The 22,510-nt window shown below is 39.9% G+C and overlaps 2 protein-coding genes across 3 annotated transcripts; one reads left to right on the top strand and one right to left on the bottom strand.

Annotated features, from left to right (window-relative positions):
• The first annotated feature begins 241 nt into the window (after positions 1 to 241).
• slc26a1 (solute carrier family 26 member 1) lies at positions 242 to 14,662 on the top strand. 2 transcript variants are annotated; one of them, XM_086152535.1, is made up of 8 exons: positions 242 to 388; positions 6,159 to 6,604; positions 7,008 to 7,199; positions 7,906 to 8,152; positions 8,251 to 8,482; positions 9,746 to 9,929; positions 10,179 to 10,466; positions 10,590 to 14,662. In XM_086152535.1, the coding sequence occupies exons 1-8, from the start codon at positions 340 to 342 to the stop codon at positions 11,166 to 11,168; spliced, it is 2,217 nt and encodes a 738-aa protein (XP_086008661.1). In that variant the 5' UTR covers positions 242 to 339; the 3' UTR covers positions 11,169 to 14,662. The 2 variants fall into 2 exon arrangements, with proteins under 2 accessions (XP_086008661.1, XP_086008662.1); XM_086152536.1 differs by lacking the exon at positions 242 to 388 and adding an exon at positions 1,675 to 1,730.
• A 726-nt stretch (positions 14,663 to 15,388) lies between these two features.
• Positions 15,389 to 22,130, bottom strand: LOC147231253 (progestin and adipoQ receptor family member 3-like). The gene is made up of 7 exons (XM_086152534.1): positions 21,989 to 22,130; positions 21,284 to 21,527; positions 20,926 to 21,088; positions 20,105 to 20,260; positions 19,414 to 19,611; positions 18,949 to 19,039; positions 15,389 to 17,862 (listed from the first exon to the last, which is right to left on the bottom strand). Exons 2-7 carry the CDS (start codon positions 21,478 to 21,480, stop codon positions 17,723 to 17,725), a joined length of 945 nt encoding a protein of 314 aa, XP_086008660.1. The 5' UTR covers positions 21,481 to 21,527; positions 21,989 to 22,130; the 3' UTR covers positions 15,389 to 17,722.
• Positions 22,131 to 22,510: the final 380 nt, after the last annotated feature.

Below are 22,510 nucleotides of genomic sequence, written 5' to 3'. Positions count from 1 at the left end.
ATGCACTCGGATTAGAATTGAATAACTATCGGTTGAATTAAATGGTGAACACGGATGGCTTCCGCGTAAGGTTAGGGGAGCCTTGATGGGGATTCTTGTTTTAATCAGAACAAAAAGACATAGCAGGAATCCTGTCACCATGGTTACAATCCAGAGCTTCATCCACTCTTTCTGTCACCCCTCCCCCCCTTTTACCCAGCTTCATCTGGCACCAAGGGATGGGGGGGCCGTTGTTCCCATCGTGCTTTGCAAAAGGAAACAGGAAGAGCAGCAATGTGCAGTGCTTGAGAGGAAGAGCCTGATGCTGGATGAAAAGCTTACAGGGGAAGGAAAGGAGGTATGACCCAAGCTGCCTTCGCATCATATCCCAGGCACCGCTTTTCTCCCGGTGAGTCCTTTTGAATTTCTGACAGGAAAAACAAATCACATCCTTTTCAGACGCTGATGCAGGTCATAGACGGGGAGCAGACTGGCAGCCAGATGGATTTAAAGGGCCAGTGCATTAATCCTCTCAACTGGGATTGGAGAAGTGTTTTTTTTTGTACTAAGACATCTTCAAAAAAGGAACAAGATTAGCGTAGAATCCTACCATCTTGTGATTGTTACCCTAACCCTAACATTCCCGCTTTTGGCTGTATCTGTTAATAGTCATGCAAAAGAATACACATTCATACACCCCCCTTGGCTTCCCACGCCCCCCGACAAGATGCACACAAAACCCTCTCTGTGCCTGACAGAATCAGAGTAGGATGAAGAGTAATCGTCTTTTCACCAGTAGTTCATTGTTAAAAAAAAAAAAAAAAAAGGAGTCGTGCCACTTGTCGAGCCCTACATACACACAGCGAGCCACTTTAATCCTTATATAGCAGTTTTCAAAGAATAATAACTCATTATTTACTATGAATCTTACACTAATTACCATTTACTTAATATAGATGACTACAGAAGTGGTCCATTGCATTACAAGGTCTAAAGACTTATATAAAGCCGATATTTCTTTTTTAAATTTTTTTGTTTTTATTAATATTATTATGCTTTTTTGCCCTGTGCATCCCAAAGATAATTTGCTCCAAATACTCCACAGGTATATCAGAGAAGCGTTCAGTGTTTCTAGCATTTGCTACACAGCGCAGAGTATCTCCCGCAAAATCTCGTTTGAGAAATTTACCGAGGGAGTGATTATTATTATTTATTCATGTATGAATTTATTTTACTTATTTATCTTACTCATTCACTTAAAATACCAATACCTCTGAATGAAATTACATCACTGGTTGTTTTAGATGATAATCCAATTTAGCAGTCTGTGCGGTAAGAAGAAATTAGATAGTATAATAAAAGATTAATCACGTTATCAGGTCGGCTCATCATTGATTCCCCGCAGGGTGTAACTGACGATAAACGTTGCCGTCCTCCTCTTTGATATGCGATCAGTCCCGTCACATATCAGCATAATTATCTTGCAGAGACAGTAGCAGGCCGGGGCCTCTACCAAGGTAGATAAACAAGAGTAAAATTTTACTTGATTTGACACAATTAGGCTACCTTATGCAAATACAACCAACCCACTTCTAGCCACTAAGGCTGCAGATGTGCACGTGAGAGATCGGCCATTGGCTTGTTATAGCTCAATGTTTACCCAGAAGCGATCTCACACAGACATGCTGATTGTCAGCAAATAGTTGGCCTAGACGTGAAGTCGTCGGGGAGTGACGACGGTTAATCCGCAGGTGAGTACAAGATCGCGCTCGGCTCACTTTAGTCGTAATGTGGAACCCATTTGCAAGATTTCTTTGAAAGTAAATGTTCCTTTTTTTTATGTTTTCTCTGCTGGTCTCTTCTTATATGTTGAATGTCAAAGCCAATGCCATGCTCATTATTTTTGCCTTGCATGTTTTTTTATCCCCGAAAGATTTCAGGAGAGATCTTATTTTTTGAACACAGTACAGGTTTTTTGTTGGTTGTTTCATTTGCATAGCATCCCATAATACCGCAGTTAAGATTAATAGGAAACTAGGCCACCTGGGTGCAGTAGAGCAGAAGCATGAATCGATGGTTAAGTACATTTTAGATATTTTCATTATCCCACTACAAAATATGAGGCCGGCAGGTTACTGAAAAACGTCAAAATAAAACCCCAAAACGCAGCTACACTTTTCTGTTAACTGATATCAGTTGCTTTTGGAAATGGATTATTCTTGCCGAATAATTACAAAAAGCCATTACTGTGTTCACGATGCATGTATTTAAAAAAAAAAAAAACTTCTAACGTACGCAGATATTGCTGATCTCACGCTTTAAACATTTTGAATTCCACAATTATATAATGTAGTTTATTCTGTATAGATGCAAATATATATATCTGTATATATGTATAGCCTTGGCTACCCACTTGAGGAGATACAGCAGGGAATCTGAGACCAGGAAAATAAACCGTTCTCCAACAATCTAGCAAAGACGTACTTTCAATGGGAGGCTAGTAAGAACGCTCAGACAGACCCACCTGAGGCCGAAACCGAGTTCCACCGAAAGAATATCTGGAAGGAGGAGGCGTCGCATAACAACAATACCCGGTGGCTGCACACGCCGTCAGCAGACAACAGTCGCCTCCCAAAGCAGGAAGCGGTAAAAGTTTCCACGGCAGACATCCGATAAAGGACGTCGAAGAAGAAGAGGTTTACAGCACCAGGACCCGAGATGATCCAACCTACTGGCTCAAGAAGTGAACCGAACTTAGCGGATGACTAGCGGCGCTGAAAAAAACAGCAGCTGTGATTGTCGTACGGTCCTCATCATCACCTACGCTCCTGTTAGGCAACATAGCAGCTAAGAGGAGTAGGTACTAACTGGGCAGGGAACAGAAAGGAATTGGCAACAATACCAGGGGAGCCAAACACGAGCTAGCGGTCAACAAGGCAATCGCCCAGGATTGCATGCCAAGAGGTATCAACCTGTGCACTACCTCGTTGATTTCAAAAAATACCCATGACACAACGCCACACACATAGGTGCTGAAGGCTAGAGCGGTATAAGATCAACGGGACTCTTAGATCAGTAATTCGGCGGGACTCTGGAAGACGACTCCCGGAGACGACTCAAAGCCGATTGTAGATTTTAGCATCGGATGTGGTAAATACCAAGGAGGTGCAGTTCTGCATGAGGCCTGAGCCCTCTCAGCTGGATCGTCCCCAACAGTGGCTTTCAATAATGATTTCAAAGTGAGGTAACAGTCAGTTCCCTCCACTAAATGGATGACAACATGCTGTATGCCAAGAATCGGTATGACATCGACCCCCTGATTCATAGTGATCCTGAATCAACAAGCCGAGATCTAGTCGGACTTTCAGTTCCAGATGGATGAACTGGTGATGGCAAACCAGCCGGCTGTACTGGTGGTGGACAAGAAGCATGAGGCAGTCATAGGGGCGGTTGTAGCCATCCCAAGGGACTGCAACATCAGGAAGAAGGAGAATGAGAAGTTGGATATACCAGGACCGCAAGGAGGAATTGGAGAAGGCCTCAGAGTAAGACAGAGAGAGGGCAAAGAAAAAAATTTTTACCTCGGGTCAATAATCCAGAGCAATGCAGAGTGTGGAAAAGAGGCGAAGACATGTATGCAAGCAGGTCGGAATTGGCTGGGGAGCTTGTGAGGTGTGATAAGAGTATTAGCATAAATGAAAGTAAGGTGGACAAGACGGTGGCGAGACCAGCCTTGTTGCCTGCCTTAGAAAAAGTCGCACTGAGGAAAAGACAAGAGGCTCAGCTTGAGGTAGCAGAGGTTAAGATGTTGAAGTTCCCTGCGGGAGTAATGACGATCTAGAGCAGGGGTGTCAAACTCAAATACAAAGTGGGCCAAAATTCAAAACTGGGACAAAGTTGCGGGCCAACATTTATATGTACTGAAAAAACATTTCCTCCAGATATAACAATGAACCTTTTCATATGGACCCAAACAAGTTTTGCTTAAAAAACTAAATATGGAACAAGCATAGCTTAATACTATACAATATATAAAATAATGTTGCACATAGGCAAAATCCTGTTTTCTGCCTGAGTAGCAGGGTGTATTAGCATATGGTCGCTTTGACTACCATACACAGAGGAGAGGGCGTTTATGGGTCCTGCTGTGATTTTTGTGCCAAAACACCAGCAGAAAATTCTGGGATTTGTAGAACTAGCGGTACATGCACTCTAGACTATAGCGGCGGGCCAGGTCTGATAGTCATTTGGTATGGCTTTGCGGGCCAAAATATAATTACAGTGCGGGCCAAAGTTGGCCCGCGGGCCAGAGTTTGACATCTCTGATCTACAGGATCAGGAATGAGTCCTTCAGAGTCACAACAAATCTAATGCTTTGGAAATAAAGTCAGAGAGGCCAGACTGAGATGATTTAGACATGAACAGAGGAGAGATAGTGGATATTCTGAGAAGAAGAAAGCTGAGGCTGGAACTGCCTGGCAGGAGGCCTGCGATTTCATTTGTTTGGTCCCTAAATTTAAGAGCTAGCAATTGAGACCAAGAGACCTCCAAAGTAGGAGAAGCAACAAAGAACAGTGACTTTAAACCAGAGGTCCCCAACACTGAGCAATTGAAAATAACATACACTGCTCAAAAAAAATATTATTTTATTTTATTATCATTTTATTTATTTATTTATTTTATTTTTTAATGTTATTTTAGTGTTCCCGTAACACTAGAATAACACATCCTGGATCTGAATGAATGAAATATTGCTATTAAATACTTTGTTCTTTACACAGTTGAATGTGTTGACGACAAAATCACGCAAAGATTATCAATGGGAAAATTATTAGTGGAAAAAATGATTAAATTATTAGTGGAAAAACACACTACAGGTTGATCCAACTTTGATGAAACATCCTTGAAAACAAGTCAAAATGAATCAGTGTTAATTCGTAAATGGACAGTTTTATTTCACAAAAGTGTGATTGACTTGAAGTTACATTGTGTCGTTTAAGTGTTCCCTTTATTGTCCCTGTCCGTGCTGTAGTTTTTTATTTCACCTGTGTTTTTTCCCTGCGGGTTGTAAAAACATATTGCCCCTCACAGGGACAATAAAGTTCAACTTTAACAAGTAAAGGAAATGGGGCAGTACCTTGAACAGTGTTATCTTTTAATTACAAGGGGAAATTAATGGCTGAGAGGAGGGACATTCATAGGTATGTAGCCTCGCTCGTAAACTTTGTTCCTAAGAGCAGTTGAGGTAGATGAAAATAAAACTTCTTGTCGTGGCAACTGCACTTGATGTTCTTCATTTGAAGACATTTCAGGCCTCATCTGAGGGGCTTCTTCAGTTCTAAAGGCGTTTGGGGAGTTTTCCCAATGGCCTACTTGGCGTCTGCTTGTGATATATAAGCTTGGCATACTCTAACTTGTAATGGCTTTTGAACTTTGCCCTTGTTTCTTTGTAACTGCAAGGAAGTTAACACATTGGCATTCTGTTTACCATGTTAATCAGTCAGACTCCGAGAGCTTCTGACAAGAAGTAGGCATTTATTTCCAAACATTTGTGACCTCTCAATTCTTGTTTTTCTGGCTGGTTGTGTTGTTTATATAGGGACACACTGGGTTACCTTCCAATTACACTATTTTAAACCAACCCTAATAAGCACAAACAACACTTTGGGCACAGATGATGCTTTTTTGGATCTGATTTCTTCACTTCACCTCTGTTGGAGTTCAGAACTAAAGAAGCTGCTTGTCTCCAAAGTCGTCAAGAGAAGAAATCAAGTCCAGTTGCCGCAATAATATTTGACCCGAACTGCACTTAAATTTTTGCAACTGATTGGAAGTCACTGGAAATTGTTACAACAAGAGGTTTATCAACTTTTAAACATCCTGAAATTTTTTTTTTTGCCATTAGCGGGACCATGAAGAAACATTTTGAACTGTTGGTGTCTCAAATCCTGCATAAAGATGTAGAGAAATACATAAAGTATCTATGCCCATAGTGCAGATTCTACAATTCCAGTATCAACTGATGGCAGTATCATGCAAGACTTAGTCTGCAAAAAAAAGCTACAAGCTAGAATGCTATTGTGAGACTGGACTCATGAAGATACAGTATCTTACTAATATCTTTTATGTCCTCTCTTTGTCCCGTCTCTCCATTTTACGCTTACTGACGATCTCCAAAGTCAAATACCTCACCCTCCTTCCCTCGCTGTGCTTTGTGCACCGATCCAAGACCATGGAGGCCAACACATCCGCGGACGGCGCACTTCTACTGGAGCGGCAAGTTCGGCATCGGAAGTCAACTCTTTCGGTCCTAAAATCCAAACTGAAGCGGAACTTGGCCTGCTCGGCGCCCAGAGTTCGATCGACCCTGTCTGGGTTTTTCCCCGTTTTTCGCTGGCTGCCTAAATACAAACTGAGAGAATACGTCTGGGGAGACGTGATGTCCGGGGTGATCGTGGGCATCATATTGGTACCACAGTCCATTGCCTATTGCCTGCTGGCTGGATTGGAGCCCATCTACGGTTTATACACCTCGTTTTACGCCAACATCATCTACTTCCTCATGGGGACATCAAGGCACGTGTCAGTTGGGATCTTTAGCCTCATGAGCCTTATGGTTGGACAGGTAACAAAAGAATTAATGGAGACCGAGCACGATATAATACTTAAGTTTAGGACAATAGATTTTATTGTGCATTTTACGAAAAAAAAAAAAAAAATTACAAAGTGAATTGAATGAAAACAGGACATATTAGTCATTATATATAAGAAACAAATGTGACTTATTGGTTTAATTAATACTTTAATTATATAATTATGAATAAACATTTAAAAATAATTGTCTAATTGTATGTATATATATATATATATACATATATATTTATTTATAAAGATAAATCTGATTAAATATTTAAAAATATTAAATTCATATTGAAAAACAAAAAATATATATAATTATAGAACCAAGTGGTCTACATCACTGAGGTCATATTTAAGTGTGTAATTCAAATTTTTTGTCTCATTTGCAGGTTGTGGACAGGGAAGTTTTCCTTGCTGGTTTCGACCTCAGTGAAGAACCTGATGTCTTAAATGATACACTGGGTATTAACCTCACAGCGGGTGGAATTCAAAGTGTGGAGCTAATGGGCCTGCAGTGTGGGAAGGAGTGTTATGCAATTGCCATTGCAACTGTTCTTACCTTTCTGGCTGGTATCTACCAGGTATGGGAAAAGCTGAATATTCAGTTCATTGTCCCATTATACTGGTTACAGCGGAACCTTACAATGGTGACAATGTGATGTTAATAAGGGGTTGATGGAATTTCCTAGTCTTTTTTTAGATAATACTTTTTTCAGATAAATACCTCCAATAAGGGTTTTAAATTTGGAAAATAATGTGAAACTAGCCAACTTCTGTATTGAAGTGAGGATAAAGTAAGATGAATAAGTTCACATATTGGTGACAATTTGTTCTGCGAAAATAGTTGCTAATTCAGTTTATTGGCCATTGAGCCATTGGCACCATACCATGGCCCTTTGAGTAATAATAAATGCTGATATTGCATGATTTATATCATCACTTTAGCCCGATAATGCCCTAAACGCCTTTAGAATAAAGATTCAGCATGATAGTATAGCAGTTTAGCAGAGTGATTGTCTTCATCTGCGTATCCCACAATGAATTTCACATGGTGCTATTCACTTTGTAACCGAATGAATCAGTCTACACATAACCTTACAATCAAAAAATAAGCAGCAGATCCCACAGGTAAGGTGATTACAGTATCAAGATATGTAATCTATTAGTCTAGTGGAATTCCAGTTGCCAATGTCTGGTGCTGATGCAGAGATATTTGAATTGTCTCAATTTTTCACAATCTTCTTCAATGTCTTCTGTTCCTTCCCTGTTTCTGGATCTACTCACCAGGTCATGATGGCTCTGTTTCGGCTAGGCTTTGTCTCTGTCTACCTTTCAGCTCCGATGCTCGATGGTTTCGCCACCGGAGCCTCTTTCACCATCCTGACCGTACAGGCGAAATACCTGTTGGGTCTAAAAATTCCTCGACATCAAGGCTATGGAACGGTCGTTGTCACCTGGATCAACATTTTTGCCAACATTCACAAAACCAACTTATGTGACCTCATCACCAGTGCCATCTGTATCTCCATACTGGGTAAAAAAAAAAAGATCTTTGATATGTCTTGACCTGGAAAATAATTTAATTTTCTTTAATTCAGAAAAGAATTTATAATTCATGAATGTTGAATACAGTGGCAGGAAAAGAGATCCAGGAACGCTATAAAAATCGTTTAAAGATCCCTCTGCCAACTGAGCTCGTGCTGGTCACTGGAGCCACGCTAGCCAGCCATTTTGGGGATCTGAACAATCGTTACACCTCCAGCGTTTCTGGTCACATCCCCACGGGATTCATCTCACCCGAGGTGCCAAACTTTGGGTTGATGCCACGGGTGGCACTGGACGCCATTCCTTTAGCTGTCATCAGGTAATATGCAAATATTAACATGACTGTATGTTGTACCACTTCCTGTTTTTTCCGCACCATAAGGCGCACCTGATTATAAGACGCACCTTCAATGAATGGCCTTTTTTTTTTTTTAAATTCATATATAAGGCGCACCGCATTATAAGGCGCATGTAATAAAAGCTACAGTAGTGGCTGGGGTTGCCTTATGCATCTACTAAATGGAGCTGCGCAAAAGGGAATGTCAACAAAACAGTCAGATAAGTCCATCAAACTTTATTAATAGAATACAAACCAACGTTCTGACAACTCCGTTCACTCCCAAAACAACTTAGTGCATTCACAATACGGTACCGTACTTTCCGGTAACTCTTACCAGTATTTGCGCCGCCTTCGTTGAAAACAATGTATTACGAACCTTATTTGTCACAGTCCAAGCGTTTCATAAAACGAAAGCACCAAGAAGGACCGCCTCTAAATTCATTAATGTTCATGTCGCTAGCTAGCGCTGTTGCCTTCATTCGAATAGTGACTGTAGAGACGCTTCTACTTGCTGCTCTCTGTTCAACAACCCACTGTTCGAGTTTGGCCTTTAACCGTAGCCATGTCGCTTTGTTTCCTCGAAAGCTCTGTTTAGTCGCCTTTACTTACATCTTGTCGATTCCTCCACTTCCGTACCATTGATTCGTTAATATTGAGTTCTCTCACTGCTGTTCTATTCCCATGTTCTACTGCGCGACTGATCGCCTTGAGTTTAAACTCTGCGTCAAAAGTGTGGCTCTTGAAAAGTGCCATTTTGGGGTCTTTATACAAACACAAGCAATGTGGGACTGGAATTCCCCTTTACCGTTTTCACCGCTGCTACTTCGGCGACGCACACGCACACAAATGGAAATGAAAATGCTACTTCTTCTACGGGAGAAAATAGAGTCGGCGGCTGCTTCCTGTAGTTGCGAGACCTCTTGCGGCTCAATATTGATCCAAGTATAAGGCGCACTGGATTATAAGGCGCACTGTCGGTTTTTGAGAAGATTACAGGTTTTATAGGTGCGCCTTATAGTGCGGAAAATACAGGGATGTTTCAATTTAGAAGATGGAATCATGCCGGGAATGAATATGAGCCACTCGTTGGGTCTGAGCTCTGATTGCAATGTCTTGTATTTTTGTCGTTCTTATGTGCAAAAAAAAAATTCAATATGAAGACCAAAGATGCGTGTCGGTTAAAAAGCAAAGATCGATGATTAATTCGTAATACTTTGAGAGGTTTCTCACTTTATCCTTCAGTTTTGCCTTCACAGTGTCGCTGTCCGAAATGTTTGCCAAGAAAAATGGTTACACAGTTCGACCCAACCAGGAGATGCTCGCTATCGGCTTCTGCAACATCATTCCGTCCTTTTTCCATTGCTTCACCACCAGTGCGGCTTTGGCTAAAACAATGGTGAAGGACTCAACAGGCTGCCAGACACAGGTGAAATTGAAATTTCAAGAATTTTTGAAACCCATCGATATTTCGTGGGGATTTTTGAAGAGTTCACAGCACCGCTTTATGCCGTCATACTTCGGAGGAAGTGTTACTTTCATTTACGTCGTAGCGATAAATGATGTGACGTATTGGAGCCTCAAGCAAGGGGAAGAAAAACATCGATTTCTTTCCTGAGGCTACGAGTGGATCAGCTATCTATTCCCAGTCCTGACTTCACCTCTACTTTTCCATCAGGTATCAAGCCTGATCAGTGCCGTAGTCATCCTGCTTGTCCTGCTCTTCTTCGCACCTTTTTTCCACGCTCTCCAGAAATGTGTTCTGGCTTGCATAATCATTGTCAGCCTGCGAGGGGCACTTCGAAAGTTCAAGGATGTACCGGCTAAGTGGCGGGAGAGCCGTGATGATGCCGTTGTATGGCTGGTCACCATGTTTGCCACAGCTCTGATCAGTGTGGAGCTCGGCCTACTGGTCGGAGTCATCTTCTCAATGTCATGCATCATTTACAAGACCCAGAATCCCAGGGTGAGCGCAGAAAATGACACATTTAGAGACCCAGAAGTTGTACTATATATAAAACATACAGGACTACAGGGACATGCGGCTATTTAACATTTAGTTAATCTCGAGAAGCTAATCTCATTTCAGGTCTCTCTCCTGGGCCGGATCAAGGACGGCGATCTCTATGAGGATCTGGAGGAGTACAAAAACCTCAGGCCACAGCCTCAAATTCGGATTTTCCGCTTCCAGGCCCCCCTCTACTACGCCAACAAGGAGTCCTTCCTCAAATCTCTTTACCTGGCCGTCGGAGTCGATCCTTTCTTGGAGAAGACGAAGAGACGTAAGGCGGGAAAGAAGGCAAAAGAGATGAAAGAGGCCAGTGGCGGCTGTCAAAACAACGGAGAGGTTGTCGTCGGACTCGTCCAAAGAGAGTTGGATTTCCACACCATCATTTTAGATTGCTCCGCCATCCCTTTCATAGACTCGACGGGTACGGCCACGTTCAAGGGGCTGGTCAAGGACTATGACGAAATCGGGGTGAGTGTGGTCCTCGCCAGTTGTAACACCTCATTGATCGATACCTTGCAAAAAGGGCAATTCTTTGGGAAGAACAACGAAGCCATGAAGAGCCTCCTGTTTCATACAGTTCATTTTGCCGTCCTGCACGCAAGCAGTAAATCCAGTTCAACAGAGGGGTCGGCCAGCTCTCGTGTAGAGCCCGACTAGAGGACAAGGCGGACGGAGCAGGGAATGGAATATTCCATTTCTCGTCTCCCAATGTCCATTTGCCATCTTGGCATTTTAAGGTTATTTTGTCCAAGAAACACTGGGATGCCAACATTTGCACCAAGGACTTTCCCCCCAAAAATTTTCAATCAGCACAGCAAGCCTTAAGTCATTTTTGCAATTATTTACATATTTTTAGGGCTCTGAAGATTCAAATCACAAAACTGGTTTGTCGCGTAAAAAGAAATCTACACAAATTCCACTGATTAAATAAAGATGTAGTCTGCTAAGAGTTTTCTTTGCCTCAAAATGCCTGTTTGAATGATTCATGTGTGAATGAACCTGAGTGTGTGTTTGTGTCAAGATGACCAATGAAATTAATTTAATTTAATCGCCTTATTATTTTCTTAGATTTTTGGAACCATCAATGATATTCAAACTCAAGTTATCTGAGAGACAGAGAAAGAAGATACGGATATTCAATCTAAAGTTTTGGACTTGTTTAGTAAATGAACCTCTGTGGGGATTTCATCTGATAGAGTATCTTCACTTTTCATTTGATGGAATTCCCCAAACTTTGCCCATTATAGGTTTGGTAAAGCAGTAGCCTGGCAATTACTTTGTTTGCCATCCATAAACCCTTGTTGTGAATTCATAAAGTTAATATAAAGTTAGCTTATAAAGCTTATAAAGTTAGGAAAGCAGTCCCATTAATACACTATATATTACTGGTAAATATCAGTGCTTTTTGAAATGAATCCCTTTAATTAATCGGATTAATCCCGCCCTGACATCTGTGATTCCAGCTTCAACATTCACACTTTGTTCATTGTTAATTTTTAATTTTTTTACAGTACAGTACAACCTGTATTGTATACCACTGTTTCTCTTGAGAGCCTGAATGATCCACTTTAGTAGTAAAAACCAACATATTGAACACAATCTGCTGCCTCCTGATTTTTGGAGACGCCCCCCTTTTGTTTCTTGGTCAAATTTCCTGTTACTTGTCCGAAAAAATGTTTTCGTTGATTCATGATTCAGAATCGAATTTTAAATTCATATATGCTTGTTTTTGACATGTCTCAATGTATTCGGTCACTTTCATGCTTCACGCTCGAGTCATTTCCTCGATATTATTGTTGGTTGACGGCCAGTAATAGTGAGGAAGGAAATGAGCTCCGCTTTAAGAAAGAACAGAAGAACACACCCCATTGCTTTAAGCGATTGTGGCTAATGTGTATTTGTCGCTGACCATGTCAAACACATTTTAATTTTTTTACTTTTTTGCATCTGACCCGAAGTGACCTTTAGGATTTAGCGCATGGTTCAGAAGAATCTACCCCAGAAAATAGGGCTCTGAGAATAACATACTGATACAGTGTATTATGAGATTTAATCTTGGTTTTTTTTTTCTTAAATATGGTATTGAGTCTAATTTCAGTTCAAAAAGGTTGTCCATTCGAAAAAGGAATGAAAAGGGAAACATAACCAAAGAGTCCAGAGTCCGCTGTCAGCAACCGCCAACCATTATCTTGGCCTTTGGAGTGATTTGTTAAAGGAAAACTACACACTTCAGGATATAAAGAGAAGATAATTGTGCGTGTAAATGATGATGTCTACAATCATTCTCAGTTTCCATCTAACACACATTAAACCGGGGCCTCCGACAATTTACTACACCACCTGTCCTTCACTGTGGTAACCTGACAAATGTGTTTATAGTCTGTTCTTGATTCTTTGAAATGGGTGTGAAAGTAACTAACTTTTTTGGAAAGTTTTTTTTTTAACTGTTTTTATAACTCATATTTATATTCAACAGTTTTCACAAACACAGGCTCCAAACTCAATACCTGAATAAAAGTTTTTGATGGAATAAGAGCGCACTTTTATCTTAGTAATGGACATTGAAAAACTGACATATTTACTTCATTTCTATTTCACTACTGCCATGTGATGGGGTACCTCTGGTAAATAGTTGTGTTTTCAAGCATCTTGCTTCCACATTATATTGCGTTGAAGTACATAAAACTGAAATATTTATTTTATTATTATTATTATTTGAAAAACTGTAATAGTCTCATTATCAACCATCTTCCAAATAGGTCTGTGTGTGTGGAGGGACGGCATTAAAAACAACGGTTGGTGCTTCTGCCTCGCAGAAGGATTTGGGAGCGTCAAGATTGAGATCGTATCAGCTGAACAGTGCGGTAAATAGGCCAGGGCTTAAACATATCACTGCCAGACATTATTCCGTTATCTTACCCACCAACAGTCGGCTGGTTTAAACTTTGCTGATGGATTCCCTGTGGCTGCAGAGATGCAGCACAGCAATCAAACGTCTCTGATTCTGCCTTAAAACCAAAACAAATGACATCTTAAGAGGATGTAGATGCACAGCTCGACATTCATATAGGTTTCAAGGGCCTTTCTTGGACCTAAGTAACTGCCATTGTATATTTAAAATGGCCTGCAGATGTTGTCACTTGTATTTATCTGCAGCGCCGTTCACTGAAACTGTTTTTTTACAGTTAGAGCTTACTGTGAAATCTACTACATTTTCATTTACGCATTTAAACTGTTTACATTTTCACACGTGTTACCTATAAGCCAATTAGGTCACAAAGGGGGAAAAAATAAATTAACCAAAAAATAAAAATTACCAACACATTGAAGGTTACATACAGGACTGTCTCAGAAAATTAGAATATTGCGATAAAGTTCTTTATCTTCTGTAATGCAATTACAAAAACAAAAATTACTTTTTCATGATATTCTAATATTTTGAGATAAGATTTTTGAGTTTTCTTAAGATGTAAGCCATTATCAGCAATATTAAAATAATAAAAGGCTTGCAATATTTCAGTTGATTTGTAATGAATCAAGAATGTATGACATTTTGTTTTTGTAATTGCATTACAGAAGATAAAGAACTTTATCACAATATTCTAATTTTCTGAGACAGTCCTGTAAGTCAAAACCCAGTTGTTAATATACTGCAAGACTAAGTTTTAGATTCAAGAAGATCTTTTACATTTACAAAAACATAAAACTATACAGTAGATTCAAATAATGCATTTGATAAATTAAAGTTCCTCTCGATTACAAGGACCAGCGAAAGCTGGTCTTACAATAATACCATTAATGACTTAGCTATATTAACAGCACCCCCAGAAAACTTAACTAAACAAAAAAAAAGGAAAATATTTGTCTCTCAATGGCTAAATACTGGAAATAATAATGGAAAAATACGAAGAAGTGTCCCTCCCCATACTGATCTTACGATCCTCTTTGGTTACTCTGTATCCATACATTAAAACAATGTTTAGACAAGAACATTCCAAGATGTTAATTTGTGCATATCTGGAGTGAATGATACTTGAAGGAGGGTTTAAAAAGTGTATCTATGTTTGTTAAATATTTACCTCGTAACCCATTTGCTGTGTTGCTTAAGCAAATGTGCCATTCGTATGAGAATTAGTTATTAAAATGGACTCCACAAGGTTGACTACTGTGTACATCTGACGTTCTTTTGATACTCTAGAACAGTGTTTCCCAACCTTTTTTGAGCCACGGCACATATTTTACATAAGAAAATCACAAGGCACAGCACCAAATATATATGTCAAAAACGTTTTTAATGAAATAGAATGAAACAGTAGTCTCAATTTACTTACTCAGTGTGAAATCTGGTCCTGTTTGGTTGAACCAGAGAGTTGTGATTGAGTACTTTTCTTTTCAAATATTTATCCATTGCGTATCACTGCTGCTGTCTCACTCGAAGCATCACGAAATTACTCTGCTGTTTGAGCAGCAGCAGCAGGTAGACACACAGGCTAATTCACTACCTTTTGCCATTTTGCCATAATATAGATAGACGTACGAAGATACATTATTTGCATTGAATAAATCATTTCTGGACCAATCAGGTAAAAGTGGGCATTTTTGTGCGGCATTAATGTGCCACGGCACAGCTATTGGGAAACACTGCTCTAGAAGCCCACAAGTGAGTGTGGCATTTTAACTCCCAAGATCCAGCTGAATTCTTTTCCATGTCTGTGGATAAAAATATCAAACCTATTGATTGAGAACAAGCCCCTGCATTATGAACAGCTTATAAACCGTTTTAGTCCATTCATTAATTCAAATGTCAATCCACTTATCTGAGACCTGGTTTAGTGGATTATTAAGGTTTTCCTGTTCAAACACAAACAACTCAGGAGTCATTCAGAGCCATTGTAAAATGTTTCATTTTACGGCGTTGTTTATTGATTTGAATTTTTTTTCATTCATTGTCTGTACAGTTTATCATGCATCCAGGGTGGCACTGGAGCCAATCCCCGCTGTGATTGGTAGGGAGGCTGAGGACACCCTGCTCTGATTGGTTGATCACAGGGCCGCACGGGGACACATGCAACCATTCACTCACTCTGTCACACCTATGGGAAAATCTTAAATTCAATATATGTGCATTTAGATCCCATGTTTTTGGATTGTGGGAAGAAACTGAACCCAAAGAAAACAATACAGATGGGGTCTGCCCCTATAAAAACATAAACCAAAAACAAATAAAGCACTTAAATAAGGCAACTTAAGTCACTACTTTTTAGCAACTGTTATCTGTATCTTCCAGCTGTCAGTAGCAGTGGCAGTAAGTGTGCCAAAAAAAAAACCAAACATAGATACTGGCCTTATAGTGTGTAACAATACAGATCAGGATCAGGTGATCAGTTTACATTCTCCACCTGACAATATGAGGTTGTAATGGTAAGATTAACTGTCACTGTCACAAAACACAGAATGCAAACAAAATTATGAACTCAATGACAATGTTTTTTTTTTTTGTAAACAAGGTTCAAGAAGAGTGTCAGCATGACAGGGATGAAAATCTCAGCCCGATTTGTCTCGAGGGACAAGCCAACAAGGGTTAAAACACCTAAAATTCATGGAACCATTTTAATCAAACCCTGCAGTGCAGTGGTTTAATTTGACCAAATGTTTGTACCATGTTAAAATGGTCAAAAATCCACCTACGACCATGCTAGGAGCTGTTTGTTGGATAGATCATGATGTTGTTCATTCATTGTCCTGTTTTTTTTTTGAAAGGCTACACACATAAACATGACCTCTGCACAGTCAGATCATAAAAGAGTGAACAGAGTAATCAACGACCCATTTCTTTCATATTGTGAACAAACGCACACACACACGTGAACCAAATAACAATATATTATCATTGCAATAAAGTCTCATTATGGTCATTTCTCTTCAACTTTGCTCCTGAGAAGCTCCTTTAGATTGATTGAAGTACTCTGGATGAATCAGCATTCATCGATTTGATTTTGGGCAATTGCTGTATTTGTGACTTTCAGACATTCTTTGCCATCTTTTATTTTTATGCGTTCTCAAGACTACAGTACTGGTATATCCAACTCTTATGGTAACCAACAGATGAACATTAATACGTGGCAAAAAAAGGCACCTGTCTTTAATTTCAATAAAAGTATGCAAAAAAATGTTTTTGCATACTTTTGCAAAAGTATGCAAAAAAAATTTTGCAAAATTTTGCAAAAGTATGCAAAAAAAATCCCAGATGCTTTTAATACCTGTATGTAAATAGGAAGAACAGTAAGTTACGCTCATCAATATAAAACAGCGCCGCTTTGACTGTTTTTAACAAACGAATATAAATATTTGATCATGCACTGATGTAATACAGAGGCTCAGAGTGGTATCTTTTGATTTTAGATTAGACTCCCTGTTTGACACTTAGACTGCAGGCAATCGGTTTTCCAGTGCCAACAAGCAGCTGCTCTGGACTGCTACCCATGTGTCCAGATGAACCAGCGTCTAAAATCCCCTGCTCACTGCAAATATATCGGATGTTGGCCTTCGCCAGTCAGTTCTTTAGTATTGTCTTTTCTCCGTTGCTTAATTTAAGATTTCTGGTGGCTGTCGATAACGGCAATAGACTGAGCATTGCCCCGGAGCCAATTGGCTAGACTGGAAAGCAATTACAGCCAAAGAATTCAGGAGTGAAGAGCAGAAGTGTGCAACGGAAAAACCAATCAAGGTAACAAAGGGCCGCAGCAATGACACACGGGAAAGTGTGCGGACAACTTGCTCAAACTGAGTCAAAAGTCCAGCAAAGACATCCTTTTTCTCAGCAAAAGCTTTCAGCCAAAGCTTTCCTGGAAAAGTCCTGGAAAATGCTTCTGCGAGTGCGTGAACATTTACTGCCACTCAGTTGTTAATGCCAAACGTCATGTCAAACCAACCCCTGAGAAAATGACCAGTCGTGTTTGGCTTTTCTCTTAACAAAACCATTGGGAGTTGAAATAAATGGGAGTGGGGACAGAGAGAAAAACACTTTTGCTTGGCGAGCCGGTCAGTGTGGAAGCTGCCGAAAATTTATGCTGGTAGCTTTTCCCATTCTTAACTTAGCAGCTAATCGGCGAAGGGTCCCGACGGTTGGAAGTTGGCCATGTTTTCTTCAAATGGGGTTGGAAGAAGTCAAAAAGAGAGAAGATGGAAATTTGTTTACACATTGTTTGCACTTAACTGTTTGATTGGGTCAGGCAGGACTGGCTATGCCTGAATTGCATTATGCGTACGGCCGTCTGATGCCACCAGTAAAACATCACAACCACCAGTACATGCCACACCTGGTGGCTGGCTCCAAGGTAATTCAGATGGCCTTTGGAGGAGAGGAAAATGGTGTTTTAGATAATGGGTATACACATACAGTAGTTTCAAACAATACCAGCATTGAATGTTCTTAAAAGAAAAGTTTCAATGGTATAGAAGTTTGATTATTAAGGTCAGTTAAGCTTCAAAAGGATCATAAAATTCTCAACATGGTCAAACAAACACAGAGTTTCAGTGTGCAGTACTTTGTTCCGCTGAGACTGAAATAGCGGTTGCTCCAACTGCCAATTTTTGGAAACTTTCAGTTGCTTTTTAAGGAAATATTACAAGGACCAGATTGAGAAAGTCTTCAGCTTAAGACCTGCAGTATTAAAAAAACGCATCAAACACAGACTCTCTCTCTATATACTCCTGAACAATGCTACTCTGCTATTGATTTACAGAATACGAATGATATGACTGTATGACTGTGAGTGTGACCGGATCAAACGCAAGCCGAGGTGTCATTAGGTATGATAAGAGTTCTTTTCTCTTGGCAATAACCATTGAAGACAGACTTATCAGTGGACATACTTTTTAAAATGTATTTCTTTAGATGTACTTTTTAATGTAAAAGCTACTGTGGCTTGGGTTCATCTTTTGACCTTATCTGACCCTTAAAAAGGAAAAAAGATAGCAGACAAAGGGGCAGCTGCAGAAAATCAAAGAATGATACTGTATATAATTAACTGATTTAGTAAGATTAGTTTGCATCAAGGTCCGAAATGTGGTTTCTATTGAGTTTTTGGTTGATCGCTTTCCCCTAAAAGCCGGATATTGAAAACAATCTGAAAGAAAGTGCTACTTGCTTTTTTTGGGTCCCAATCCAGACCGTGATGTAAGTAAAATATATCTACATCATTTCTGATCGTGAAGATTATTTTGATAACTAAGAACCAAATATATGACAACAAGCTCCTATGATTTCAGCTAAATCAGACATGTCATTTGGCTCCGTACGGCACATAGGAATGAATCACTGATCAGCTGACAAGCTATCAAAACACCCAAATAAGATCTGCTGTCACAAGGCAAACATAATTTATCTGTGTTAATATTATTGTGTGTGGCAAGGGAAAGGAAAAAAAAGACTCACCAGGGAAATAGCGTTCAGGGATCTTGGTGACATAGAACAAAAGGGCAGATCCAGCAATCAAGTACATCACAATCACACGTGGCAAGAATACCTGGAGACATGATGAAAATAAAGGTGATGGTTAACATCGAGCAGCTGGGAAATGTATTCACTGCTTGAGAAAACCTTAATAGAAAAGTGATTTAAGTATTCAAAACATGTAAGTCTAGAAGCATTTTTCCATTTGGGCTATTCCAAAATGTTAAGAGGCCAATACAAAAAGAAAATATAATTACAGTAAAAGAGTTTTTACTTTGTAACATATCTACTTTTCAGTTTAAATAATCCTAAGGAGAGTCAGTTGTGTAAAACATTCAATTACAGAGGCAGCTGGTGAGATCTATAAAGCAAAAACAACAAAATTACAGAAGCTAACTAACAGCGAGTATAAAAGTATAAAGCAGGATATGTAGTGTAATTCCTAACCTGAACAACATCACATGTTAATCCTCCGTTCAGCCAGACCCAGTGGCACGCCGGGACGACACTGACACCCACCACACAACAAAATATCGCCATTCTTGGCCATTGCCAGTCGTTGCTGAGGTAACGGGGGTGAATCTGTGCGCAGAATACGGCCAGGATCAGGGCCAGCACCGTCAGCAGGTAGACCTGCCGCCAAAACTGAGACACAAAAGAACAAAATAAATAAATACATATCAGATGCTTGTTCAGGGCGGGAGGACGTTTATGCTGTCAGCTTTCAATCAAAATCTTGGCAGCTTAATTACATCTCTATACATTGGTGATCATCAATATGTTAAATTACAACAATAAAATAAACTCTGATAATATGGATGGCTCTTGTGGTTCTTACATCACAAATGGTCAACGTTGATATTGACGTGTATCACATTTTTGTTTGCGGTGAATTTAAACCCAGTTGTGAAATATGAAAAAAAATGTAGTCACCAGCTACAAGTTGACATTAGTGATTTGCTCAAAACTCTGCAGATATAACCCAAACTTAATTTTCAGGATAGGCAGTTCAAATTCTTGAAAACAGGGGGACTAGGGATAATTCGGAATTGAAAGTGTGTAAGAGTTGCTTGGGGGCAGCGTATGCAAATACAACAACATGATGACCACTCTCGCTTTCTTTGCTGTTTGGACTTACAGAATTACAGTAGAAGGCGTAGAAAATGCCGGGTACGTAACAGCCCAAAATGCCAACAGAGATGCCTGCGTAGTCCAAAGCCAGCCAGCGACGACAGGTCCTCTCTGACTGGTGGCACGAGAACAGATGAAACCCCACAGAACACAACATGCACACCTGGAAAGAACACGCATACACGCACACGCACACACACACACATACATTACATGATGCCAGATGATGCAACAATACTTCTTCCATGTTCACAAACTGATAGCCCTTTTTATTTTCCATAAATATGTAAACAAAGTGAGCTTGGGGTTTGATGTATAATGATTGTTATGGGGAGGGTACAACGCTGTGCAATATCAGTGAGAATGAAATCAACTTTTGTATTTCTTTTACATTTTACAACTTGAAAATCAAATAACCAGCTGTCACACAACCTACAACACTAACCTACCAAAGCGTAGGCACAACCAAGCAAAGTTCTGAACTTCACTACCATTCCTATGTTAGCTTGTAATAATGTAATGCACTTGACCAAACTAAACACGCTTACCCACAGCTTACACACCTGTGCTGGAAGAGATGAACTGAATGAACCTGTGTTAGGAAATGTAAACCTAAAATGTGTTAGGCCACATAAATATAATGTAACACAAGCAAAGGTCTACATACTATCCATTTGCAAACAATCAATTTCCTGTCAAGATGTTTTGATTTAATTGGAATAACGACAAAGTGACCACGGTGTAAATGACTGGCTTTAGAAATTGTAACATGTAGGATGAAGACTATTAATACATTTGAAAAAAATGAACCATGATAAAATTTGTTACCTGGAAGCAGAAGAGGCCGATAGCGTAGATGACATAGTCTTCTCTGTTCGCTCCAGAGGCTGGCAGAACCGAAGAGAAGTCATTAACCCCGAGGGAGAAGAAGAGAAGGAAGCCTAGCAGATGGGTCCAAATGTTCACTGTCTCATTGGACAGAATAAAAATACTAAAAAACGAAAGGAGGAGAAAGAAAAAAATGCATTTTTGTGTAAATGTAAACACATGCACAAAAATGCATTTGCACATAGTTTAACTCATGACAAGTGAAACTTTCAGACATGTGTGAGCGACTCAGACATGATCAGCACAATTCAAGCTGACAGAATCTATTAATCCTTTTTCAAAAAACATGATCTTCCACCTCTTTAAACAGAGGTTGGAGGGCAGGTGAGCCCTGTAACCATCTGTGATGTAGGGGTTATCTTTCAGGAAGGGTGGGATTTGTTCATAGGTGTAGAGCCTGATCCTCTGAGGCATCAGCACCGGCCAGTGCTGGTAGTTTCCTAGCTCTATGTAGTGGGCAGTCTTCAGCAACTTCTGGGGCATCTTCAGCAGCATCTTGGTCCCTGATCCTCTGGTTTGAAGTCCAGGTGGGTTTAAGGCTTCTTTTAGGGATAGAGGAAGAGAAAGAGAGGCCTTGTCTGATTCTGGACAGTTTTGAACAGCATATTTTATTCCACTTTGCTAATATGACATCATGAAACACTTGTAGTAATCGAGACATTTACTTTATAGATCTGGTGATTCCTTTTGCTGATGACTTTTTCTGTCAGCTGCGTGTGAACCTATGCTATACAGTTTAGTCAATAGAGCCCTACGAGCATGTGATAAAACACCGCATATTCTCTACAGTAATACGCGTTTAACCGTTTTTTAACCACTTTAGAGACTAATAGAGCTTCAAATCATAGCAGCGAGCGTTGAAAGCGCAAATACTACAATTAAAAACCGAACAGCGACGTATCTGTGTCGCTACTGTATCATCATGACTTAGCTTTCTGACATGCTAGCATAAGTGACCGCTAAAGCCAGCAAACTAACCCGGAAAACGTATAAAAGGTCTCACCACTGATTTCAATCCCATCCCCCGCGCAGTTGTTTCGTCAATTCAGCCGTGAGCATCATTCGAAAATGAAAAATCATCAATCAAGATTAAATTATGTGCACGAATGCCAGGCCAATATGGGGACCGGTCTTTCGTTGTTGATGGAAATGTCAAAGCGGTGCGCTGCCGCCCCCTGCTGGCGAAAGAGCCTTAGGACTACGGTGTGTTTTTAGGTGCAAAATATCATTTTCAACTGGTAGCTGTCAATTACTGTCAAACCGGAGACCGAAAACTTTCACTGAGAACATAAATATTTCATTTTTTTTTTTTTATGAGAACATAAATACTTTTTTTTAAAGAGTCCGTTCAGTTATGCTTCTTCGTCTAGAAAAAGCAGCGGACCAAAGAAAACAACAATCCAGTTGATACTGAGACTGATGATAACAACAACAGCAGCAGCAGAATAGATAAAAATAAGCTCAACGATGACATACCTTGAAATACGGTTTGTTAACCTCAATTCTCAAATGCCACAGCTGAGAT

Source organism: Fistularia commersonii, chromosome 9, assembly GCF_037954325.1.
Source record: "Fistularia commersonii isolate RoL2024-O1a breed Wild chromosome 9, RoL_Fcom_v1.0, whole genome shotgun sequence".
NCBI lineage: Eukaryota > Metazoa > Chordata > Actinopteri > Syngnathiformes > Fistulariidae > Fistularia > Fistularia commersonii.
The sequence above is the reverse complement of the archived record's forward strand: the minus strand, read 5'-3'. Positions and strand labels throughout refer to the sequence as shown.